At 58.3% G+C, this 10,530-nt stretch overlaps 1 protein-coding gene across 1 annotated transcript; it reads right to left on the reverse strand.

Annotated features, from left to right (window-relative positions):
- Window positions 1–549: 549 nt before the first annotated feature.
- LOC149522202 (zinc finger protein RFP-like) lies at window positions 550–10,171 on the reverse strand. Its single transcript, XM_089770604.1, has 7 exons — window positions 9,739–10,171; window positions 8,068–8,163; window positions 7,094–7,324; window positions 6,726–6,748; window positions 5,742–5,857; window positions 4,049–4,096; window positions 550–3,148 (listed from the first exon to the last, which is right to left on the reverse strand). Exons 1-7 carry the CDS (start codon window positions 10,153–10,155, stop codon window positions 2,631–2,633), a joined length of 1,449 nt encoding a protein of 482 aa, XP_089626730.1. The 5' UTR covers window positions 10,156–10,171; the 3' UTR covers window positions 550–2,630.
- Between the last annotated feature and the right edge of the window lie 359 nt (window positions 10,172–10,530).

The raw sequence follows: 10,530 nt of genomic DNA on the forward strand, positions 1-10,530 counted from the left end.
TGACTGGAGTTGGATGTCCAAGACCAAAATAAATAGGGGCGGGGGGAGAAGGAAAAAAATGGGAGAGGGAAGGAACAAGAAGAGGCAATTCCCCTTGATGTTTTTACCCACTGCCGGTGTAAGGACAGAAACACTAAGGCTACGTCTACACTGGCCCCTTTTCCGGAAGGGGCATGTTAATTTCAGCCATCGTAGTAAGGAAATGCGCGGGGATTTAAATATCCCCCGCGGCATTTAAATAAAAATGTCCGCCGCTTTTTTCCGGCTTTTAGAAAAGCCGGAAAAGAGCGTCTACACTGGCCCCGATCCTCCGGAAAAAGCGCCCTTTTCCGGAGGATCTTATTCAAAGTAGGGAAGGGGACACGGGGCTTCGGTGGAGAAAGAGACAGAGTCAGTAGGGGGAAGTGGGGGATCGGGTTTGGCTGGGAAGGGAGAGAAGGTGGAAACTGGGTTCAGTGGGGGGGTCGGGGTGTGTGGAGGGGGGACAGGACTAGGCTGGGTTTGGCCAGAGGGGGGTGGGAGTCAAAGAGCCGCCAGGTGCAAGGGGGGTTTCCTCCTCAGGGCCTCTCCTGCAGCAGCGGGCCAAGGGCAGGGGAGGGGGGTGGCCAAAAATTTTTTGCTTGGGGTGGCAAAAAACCTAGAGCTGGCCCTGGCTACGGCCCCTCCCTCCGCAGCCACGGCCCAGAGGCAGAAACCAGACCTGCAGCCTTTGCCAGGGGAGCAGCTGCAGAGAGGCAGGTTTCGGGGCCTGTGGACAGAGGAATGTGAGAACTTGGGGGGGGGGGGAGGGTTCCATTGACCTGGGTTTGGTACCTGGGCGAGCCATGGGAGTGGTTGAGCTGGACCTGAGAGGCTGGACTCAGCTCAGGGCTGGAGGACACACCCCCCCCCCCCCGAATCCTTTGGCTCACCGGGGTCCCCGTTCCCATGGCCCTGTGCTGGGATGGAACAGTCAGAAGGAGGAGGCAGGGGACTGCTTTACTCCACCCCACCTGTCCTCTGCCTCTCCCTCCCGCCCACAGCCCCTAGCGGAGTGACTCACCCGCGCCCTTCCCCCAGGCCAATGGGAGAGCCGTGCCGGCTCCGCACTGCCTGGAAAAGCGTCCGTGGCCAATGTAGACGCACTTTTCCGGAAAAGAGCCCCGATAGCCATTTTCGCGATCGGGGCTTTTTTCCGCAAAAGACTACTGGGCTGTCTACACTGGCCCTTTTCCGGAACATTTTTCCGCAATAAGGACTTATGCCCGAGCGGGAGCAGAATAGTTTTTCCGGAATAGCGGCTGATTTTGTACAGTAGAGAGTCGTTGCTTTTCTGGAAATTCAAGGGCCAGTGTAGACAGCTCGCAGCTTATTCCGGAAAAGCGGCTGATTTTCCGGAATAAGTGGCCCAGTGTAGACACAGCCCCTGTGTCTACACTGCAACTTTATTTTGAAATAAGTTAGTCCACCTCTACACAGCATGTAGTTATTTCAAAATGGTTTCAAAATATTGCCAAGCTGTAGGACTTCTTACTCTGACTCCTGTATCCCTCAGGCTATGTCTACACTGGCAGCTTCTTGCGCAAGAACTGTTTTGCGGAAGAGTTCTTGCCCAAAAAGTCTTCCACAAGAGCGCGTCTACACTGGCATGTGCTTTTGCACAAGAGATGTGGACGCCCTCTTGCGCAAGAAAGCGCTGATGGCCAGTTTAGCCGTAGCGGTTTCTTGCGCAAGAAATCCCCCTTTGCGGCAACAATCCATTTCCTAGAGGGGGGAACACACCAGAGAGCAACCAGACAGGAGCAGATGGAAACATTTTATTAAAGCGAATGATTCACTCTCAGTTCCCGACACAAAAGTTACACAGGGGCTGGGCAGGCAGGGGTCCCTGCCTCTGTGTGTGGGGGGCTGGGAATGGGTGACGGGGAGGGGTCACTGGACGTTCCCTGTTTTGTTCCCTCCCTCTGGGGCACCTGGCACTGGCCACTGTGGGCCGACAGGACACGGGGCTGGATGGGCCTCTGGTCTGACCCAGTCTGGCTGCTCTGATGTTCCCTGGTGAGCGCCCCCCATAGACTAGCTCAGGCAGCTCCCTGCCGGGCCTGCTGGCTTGTCCCAGACACTCCCATCCCCCATCACTCAGGCTGGGGGCTCGCAGCGTCGTGCCAGGGATTTTCTGGGCAGCTACAATTCCAGGCAGCGCCGTTCAGCGTTGCAATAGCCCAGCCCCTGCCTGGAGCTCGCTCCTTGTCTCCAGCTCTGCCGGGGAGAGCAACGTTCCCAGCAGGCAGCAGCTTCAGGCGCCAGGGCCGGCTGCTTTCCTGAGTCCAGCTGGACCCCAGAGCCCCTAATCCGGGGGGATAGTGAGGGGCAGAGCCGTTGGGTTGGTCAATTTGTGTGAGCTGATCTGAACTCTGCCTGTCCCCAGCCCGGCTGTTAGCTCTCCCCGTGCCCAGCCCCCAGCTCTGCCCTTCAGGGCCTGTCTGCTGTCTGGGGCTGCAGTAGGGTCCTTCCACCTCCCTTAAGGGGAGCTGCAGGGAGGGAGGGAGAGGAGGTTTCAGAAGCCATAGAGAGGAGGAGCCAGGGGCGGGGTACAGGGGAGTCCTCCAGGGTCACACAGACTGGCGGGTGTGAGGCCAGAGAGGCTGTTGTCAGGGAGACAGTCGGAGCTCAGTGTCTGTGTCCCCCACCCAGATCCAGGGTCGGATTCTCTCCCCAGGGAGGGAGCCCGGCGGGAAAGTGAAGATCGGGGCCTCGGTATCAGCATCGATAAATGTCACCTGCCCCCGGTCACAGTCCAGATAAACCTGGATCCTGCTGGGGGGGCTCAGGGGCAGAGGGGTGTGAGGGTCAGTGAGAGCCTGGAAGGGTTGCCCCCACCACCACCGCCCCACAGCCCAGATCCCATTCTCGGTGCTCAGGCTGATCTCTCCCTTCCTGCTCACAGACTCTCTGGCCACCCCCACAGCCCATCGCCCATCCCCACCCTCCACCTCCCAGTAATGTCTCCCCGAGGTGAAGCCCTCACTGCCCAGCACACAGGGCACATAGTCAAATCTCTCCAGGGTGTCGGGCCGTGGCTGCCGTGTCCATGTCCATCTCACACGTTTCCCATCCCCCAACAGGACGACCCAGGGATATGCGGTGTCTGGATCCAGAGTCACATTGGCTGGGGGAGAATCAGAGCATGAGGGGCAGAGCTCGGCCCTGGGGGGGTCGATGGCGTCAGGGACAGAATCTGCCCCAGCTGGGCAGTGACTCAGGGACTCTCCTGCCTCCTGGGGCGCCCGGCTCTGAGTGGGGAGCAGCCTTGAGGTCTCGGCCCAGCCCAAGGGGCAGCTCACTCCTCTGGCAGGGAGGGGCCGTGGCAGAGAGAAGGGATCAGAGGGGCCCTGACACTGGGAATCTGCCCCCCTCTCCCTGGGCCGGGGACAAGCGACTCCGGGCCGGGGACCCCAGAGGGACGGGATGGAAACTGCCTGGTCAGGGCTGGCTGAAACCAGGCCCTGCGCTCGGCTGGGCCCCTCCCCATTGAAATGTCCCTGGGTCCCAGCTGCTTATGGGCAGGGTTTGTGATTCCCCCTGGGACACGTCTCCCGCGAACGGCCCGTCTGGGATCGACTCCTTTCCCGCCGCACTGGGGCTCTGGGCTGAGCTCCGACCTGCCCCACACCAGGCTGCTCAGCCTCCGGCTGGCGGCAGCAGAGACGTCACCGACTCCCCTTCTGTCCCTCTCGGGGCCGGGCAGGATGCCCTTGGGGCTGCACACTCAGGCAGGGAGCTGGGTGCTGGAGGCGCTGGGGGCTCTGGGGAGCCCTGGGGATGAGGGTTTGGGATGCAAAGGGGGCTCCAGTTTTGGGGAGGGACTCTGGACCGGAGGGTGGGCTGTAGCTGTGGGCTTTGGGGGGTGCTTGGGATGAGGAATTGGGTGCAGGAGGTGCCCCTGGCCTGGAGGAAAGCCAGGGTTTGGGGAGGGGGGTAGTTTGGCTGCGGCTTGCCCGGTGCCTGCCTGTGTTAGGGCACCGCACTGCGCCCAGGCCTGGCTCTGAGGGGGCTCGAGGCAGCTCACCTGGTCTGTGCACTCCTAGGGATGCCTCCAGTGCAGCCGGCAGAGTGCCTGGAGGGGGAAGGATAGAAGAGGTGAGATTTCAGGTTTGCAGAGTGAAATCCCTTCCGCCACCCTCCTCAGCCCCACCCCTCTCAGGGACACGCCTCTGTCCCTCCTTCCCCCACCCCTCCAACCCCGCCCCTCCCCACCCCTCTCAGGGACACGCCTCTGTCCCTCCTTCCCCCACCCCTCCAACCCCGCCCCTCCCCACCCCTCTCCGGGACACGCCTCTGTCCCTCCTTCCCCCACCCCTCAGGGACAGGCCTTGGGCCTGCAGCTGCTGGGAGGAGGCACCAGAGGCCCCTGTGCTGGAGGGACCCCTTGCCGTGGGGGAGGGGCTTTCTCCTTCCCTGCAGCCCCTTGGCCCAGATGGGCGGCCAGGCAGGACCAGAGCTCAGGGTGGGGCTGGGCCCAGCTCGAACAAACGGCCTGTGACTGAGGGTTCAGAGGTCGGGTGCTGCCCTTTGGCCCAGGGCCTGGCTCTCAGCAGGGATGTGCCCGGTTAAGGGGCTAACCAGGAGGCAGCACCCTGGCTGGGCCGTGCTCCCTGGGCTGGCTCACCAGGACCCGGTGGGGCTGGAGAGGCTCCGCGCCGGCCACGGGCAGGGGGCTGCTCCTGGGCCCGCGGGGGACGGGGCTCTCCAGTGGGAGCAGGAAGTCGGCAGCAGCCCCCGCCCAGGGCTGGTGGTGAGAGCCCTGCAGGTCGGGGGCTGCTCCAGGGGGGAGGGGCTGTCGCCAGCCAGACCTGCTCAGTCGGATAATGGGTTAGACACAAGGTTTGCATCCCTGGTTCTCGGGGGGCTGGGCCCCTGCAGCTCCCACGGACCCCACCTGTGGCTGGGGGCTGCACTGCCCTGGGGCCCCCGCCCTGCAGCCCTCGGGCTGGGAGAGATGCAGGAGCCCAAGCGAAGGGATTTGAGTAAATCTGAGCCTGAGTGTTGTGACCTTCGGTGAGACGGGAATTGATTTGAGCCGCCCTTACGCCGAGGCCCTGTCCCGTCTCCGCTGTGTCTGCTTGGCACTAGCCAGTACGGGAAGGGCTGAGAACTGGCACCAGGGGCCTTTTTTATTCATGAGTCTGGAAAAACTGAGACTGAGCATTTACACTGACTGATTGGCGAGCCGTGTGCTGGCCATAAGGGAAATGTTTCCTTCAGTAACCTTGGTCTCAAAGGGCATGTCTCCCTCTTTCGAGAGAGGAATGCAGATGCAGACATTCCAAATTGCAGATGATGCCAGGATTTAAATATCCTGTGCTTCATTTACATAAACATGTCCGGCCGCTATTTCGAAATAACAGGCGCTGTCTTGACGCAGTTATTTCGAGATCAAACCCTTCTTTCGAAATAACCCTACTTCTCACAAAATGAGACAAAGGTGACTGGAGCAGAGCTAATTGGTGTTCAGTCTGCCTGTGCGTAACATGTCAGACATCGTACAGGGCAGTCAGAGCATCACAGGAGAAATGCATCATGACACACCTATGCCCCAGGAGAAGGGAACGGGGCAGAATTTGTTTCTCTCTCTGGCGTTTCTCACTCTCACAGGCAGTGTCATTGCAAAGCTTCTGAACACAGAAGGGTTAAATTAACGAACCTGAGTGTCCTGCACTCCCAGTCTGTGCCATGCACCCTGTTCGGTCCCCCCAAGGTACCTCTGAACTCCCCCAGTGTTTTCGACAGCGCAGTAGTTTGCTGGGAGAATTCACGGACTCGCTCTTCCAGTTCAGGAGCCATCTCCTCTGGCTGCTGGGCCCGCCCCTCCTCACACCTGGAGAGAAACAATGTCCCATGGTGACCCTGCACTGAGTGACTCAGTTCTTACCCTCTGGCCAGCGAGTCGCTGCCCTGATGGGCCGGGAGTTAGAATTTCCCTAGTTCTCCCAGCCTGAGAGTAGGGGCAGCGCAGCCCTCGGCCGGACGACCTTCCCCACAGGGACTCAGGAATGTTCCTCATGTCCGGCCTGAGGAGACCAGCTCTGGGGACAAAGGGGAACTGAGTCACGGCTAATTCACTCCTGGGCCTCCAGGCGCTGAGGGACCGGAGGTTCCCGGGGGAAGGGATGTAGAATCTGCCAGCTGGGGACGAGACTGAGACACCAGCTCCCCCTCCCCAGCTCATCCCACACAGCTCTCCAAACAGTAACACAGAGGAGGCGGGGCCAGGGTGGGTTTGAGGTCGATCTTGGATTGCACTTCAATTCAAAAAGTGACCTTGTGCTTAAAAAGGTCAGAGACCCCTGGACTAGACTGTGACACCAGCTCCCCCTCCCCGGCTCATCCCACACAGGTCTCCAAACAGCCCTTGGGCGGGACGGACCCTGGGTCCCTGCTGCCCTGGGCTGAATGGTGCCCAGCGCCCAGCAGGGACAGGCCCACGTCCCACCCCTCAGTCCTGGGGCAGCCAGTCCCCGGGGAGGTGACATGGGTAGAATATACCACAGGCCAGTCTGCGCCTTTCCCTGGGGAGTTGCAGAGTCGTCTCTAAAGGGGCGAGGGCCTCAGGGTTAAATGGGTCAGAGATTTGAATCCCAAATGTGACCTTCCCGCACGTTCTGCTGTGGAGCCCTGGGGAGAGGCAGCGACAACTTCACTGCCCAGTGTTTCCCCTGCGCTGTGAGGGGGTGAGAGCCACTGACCTGCTCAAGGTGCTTCTGATGTCCTGGGGGAGGCGGGGGGGGGGGGGGGAGAGAGAGAGAGAGAGAGAGAGAGAGAGAGAGCGTTTCAGTTCCACCTGACACACACTGTGAATTCCAAGGGAGGGATTTGGCGAGCGAGGGGAGCGAGGGGAACTAGGCTTTGCCTGGCCCCAGGGCCATGGATCCCTGAGCAAATGGGGCTTCCCCTTCTCTAGTCTCTCTGTGCCTGTGGGTCTGCATAAAACAACAATTCCCATGCCAGGAGGGCGCACACGGAGCTGCCCTGTGACCTCTGACTCCTGTGCCCACCTGTTAGGGGCTGTCCTGTCTCTGTGGTGGGATCCGGGGAATTTCCCCCTCAGTCTCACCTGCAGGAATTCACTCGCTGGCTTCTGGCACTTCCCCTCCAGCTCCCGGATCCGCTCTCTGAGATGGGAAATCTGCACCGAGAGTTTGGTGACAGTCTCAGTCTGTGCCTTCACGATCATCTTGTCCAGCTTCTTCAGCTGGGCCAGCAGGAGTCGCTCTTGTTCCTCCAGGAACTGCCGCAGCTGCTGAAATTCGGCCACAATCTTCTGCCGCTCGGCTTGTGTCTGTTTCTGGAAGAAGAACCAAAGGAAGAACATCACCACCACCACTAGGGGGACATGGATAGAGCCTGGGGCGCTTCAAGGAGCACGGCGTGTGCAGGGGGAGAATCTCTTTGCAAATTCTAAGTCACTGGACAGTGAACAGTCTCCTGTGGTTACTAGAGAGAGAATTTTCTCACGTCTTCCTGTTTGGCCCCAGAATCTCATGAAGCACGTTTCCGTGTCTGACGTGCTTTGGATCGTGAGTAGCTGATGGTCCCAGCGATGCTGATCCAAAGCAGCAGGGAGCAGGACTCCACACTAGCCATTGGTGACATTTTCCTCGTTACATTTTTTTCCTGGGAAAATGAAGATTTGTCACCAAAGAAACATTTCGGCTGCGTCTAGACTGGCATGATTTTGTGCAAATACTTTTAACAGAAAAGTTTTTCCGCTAAAAGTATTTGCGCAAGAGAGTATCTATACTGGCATGTGCTTTTGTGCAAAAGCATCTGTGCCAGTGTAGATGCTCTCTTGCGCAAGAAAACTCCAATGGCCATTTTAGCCATTGGGCTTTCTTGCTCAAGAAATTAACGTGGCTGTCTACACTGGCCCTCTTGCACAAGAATTGTGATTTCTGGGTTCATTCCCCAGCTGATCAAGAGAAACTGTAATCTAGTCCCTAGATTGTCCTGGCTGCTCCTTAGCGTCTGATTCCGGATCAGCTCCCTCCGGCTTGCTCCAACGGCAGGGTAATAACGCCGGGCACCTACCAGATACTCCTGGCTGGTCTCCTCCCTGCTCACTTTCAGTCCCAGCAGCTTTTCTCGCTCGGCTCTCAGAGTCTTCAGCTGGGCCTGGAGCCTTTCCTGGAGACACAGAAACATTTCATGTGACTAAGCAAAACATCAAATGTGAGATTTGCTAATCATTTAAAAATAGATCATTTTCAGTTCAACCCATTTCTGTAATGTCCTGCCCGCAAACATTTTTAATTTTGTTTCTGCTTGTTATTTTCAGGACTATAGGGAGGGGAGCTGGCCCAGCACAACCACACACTGTACTCACGACTGCAGGGCCCGGCAGGTTTATGGGATCAGAGACAGAGTCACAGTAATAGACACTGGGAGTGTTTTCAGAGGGTTTGAAATTGTCAGACCTTGTTACCGTAGGGAGCTGGGGTCACATACTCCGAGGCTGCATGTGCAGAGGTGGGGGGAGATTGCAGGGGAGGAAGCTGGAGGAGAGGAGGGACACCACGAGCATCAGGGACCTCCAGAGAGGCCAGGGCGCATAGGGGGAGGGGGAGAGGAGCAGAGAGGAGAGACACAGCCAGGCAGGTGCAGGGTGAAAATCTGGCCAGGCAGCCACCCGTGATGACCTAGCTCTGGCGATTGCAGGTGTTTGCAAACACTCCTCAGTGCCCCTCCCCTGTTCCCAACCTGACTCGTTCTTTACCCACCTGCTGCGGGTCATGTGCATGAGGCTGTGGCTGGGGCTAGGAGCTCTCTCTGGCTGGCTTGTCCAATGGGTGCCCCAATCACTCCGTGGGCCCGGAGAGGCTGGTGCTATAGACACCAGTGCATTCTACTAACTACCAATTATTGCCATTGCCATTAACGTCAGCATGGACACGTGGGGGGCACAAGGTTCCCCCACTGAATCTGCAGAGATAAATCCCAACGAGGAATCTGCAGGAGTGGAGCTCTCCCTGTGGCTCAGGAGAGGCGGGTGGGGACGAGACTGGGCACAGGCTGGCTGGCCCTTTCAAGGGAGTAGCTCTCAGCAGGGTCCCTGTAAGCCGGGCGCTTTGGCAGCCACCCAGGAGAGATTCCAGTGCTGTCCAGCTGATTAGCAGAACGCCCAGTTGCCCACAGCTGGCAGCAGGTATTTCTATGGGTGGTGCACAGCCACACATGCCTTGGCACACCAAACAACATTTATTCCACACACAGATGGAAAATTTAGAAGGAACATTGGTTGTGAGCCCTGCCTGAGACACAGTCAATTCTCCTCCCCAGGAAGGGACAATGAAGGGCAGGGTGAAGGGTCGTGGGATCCAACCCGGCCTGGAGTAGGTAAAACAGAGGCCCAGGGAAAGCCACAGGGAGGAGGCCCCTGGAGCAGGCAGAGGAGACCCTGGATCTTGCTCAGGATGATAAGGTCAAACTCCAGACTCAAAGTCCTGAGAGTCCCGGCTGGGAGAGCAGGGCTGTTACTGGCCACACAAAATGCCACCGTCAGTCTTTTTTGGAAAACTGAGGCAGGGCTACCCCATGCCACGAGGGGCACTCGGGCGTCAATGACCCTGCTGCGGTGCCCTATCGCCAGGCCGTCCCTGCTGCCTGCAGTCCCACCCCTGATCCTATCAGCTAGATTCCCAGAGTGGGAGCTGCTCCTCCTCAGTCCCACGAGGGCAGGGATCACAGTTGGCATTTCCCTACCTGGAATTCTTCGGCAGCTTCCTCGGCAGGAATCACGGTGTGACCTCGGTGCCCCTTGGATCTGTCGCACACCAGGCAGATGGGGATTTCATCCTCTCTGCAGAAGAGCTTGAGAGGCTCCTGGTGTTTCTCACACAGTCTCTCTGGGGCTGGTTCCCTCCCTGCCTGCAACTGGAGTTCTCTGGCTGCATCCACAAAACTCCTCAGCTGCCTGTTTGGCCTGAGGTTCCCCTGGGGAAAGGCCCGTCTGCATTGGGGGCAGGAGACATCTGCAGTGAGCCCCCCCCAGCACTGGGCGATGCAGGCTCGGCAGAAGCTGTGATCACAGTCGAGAGACACTGGATCGTCAAAATACTCCAGGCAAATGGGACAGGTCACTTCATCCTGGAACTTCTTTCCTGTAGTCGCAGCAGCCATGGCTTCTCCTGCAGAAACCAGAGAGTTTAGTTTCACTTTTGTCTGCTGGGAAATGGGCAGGTTGCAATTTAGATCAGTCAGTGCCACCTGTCTGGGCATGTTCTCCTGCTCTTTTCTTTTTCAGACTCTATGGAGCCTTTACATAAAGTGTGATGAGTCCAGACTGACAGTCACTCCTCCAAAATATCTGCCAGGCCCCAAACTTGGGCCTAAGCACTCAGGGTGCATCTACACTGCCTGCTTATTTCGGAATAAGCTGTTCTGGAAGATACATTCCGAAATAAGAGCATCCCCTCTACAGGGAAGCCTCAAAATGAATCCGAGACAGGCTCCCCTAATGGGGATGTGCTACCTCAATGTAGAGCCTCAGGGAGC

Source organism: Pelodiscus sinensis, chromosome 19 (genome assembly GCF_052426305.1).
Source record: "Pelodiscus sinensis isolate ZL-2025 chromosome 19, ASM5242630v1, whole genome shotgun sequence".
Classification (NCBI taxonomy): domain Eukaryota; kingdom Metazoa; phylum Chordata; order Testudines; family Trionychidae; genus Pelodiscus; species Pelodiscus sinensis.

What these genes read in the sequence shown, in the direction of transcription:
- LOC149522202 (XM_089770604.1), bottom strand. Translation starts at nt 10,155, where the DNA reads ATGGCTGCTGCGACTACAGGAAAGAAGTTCCAGGATGAAGTGACCTGT. An exon ending in AAGCTGCCGAAGAATTCCAG is followed by an intron (nt 8,164 to 9,738) that starts GTAGGGAAATGC and finishes CTGTGTCTCCAG; the next exon opens with GAAAGGCTCCAGGCCCAGCT. An exon ending in ATCAGAAGCACCTTGAGCAG is followed by an intron (nt 5,858 to 6,725) that starts GTCAGTGGCTCT and finishes GTTTCTCTCCAG; the next exon opens with GTGTGAGGAGGGGCGGGCCC.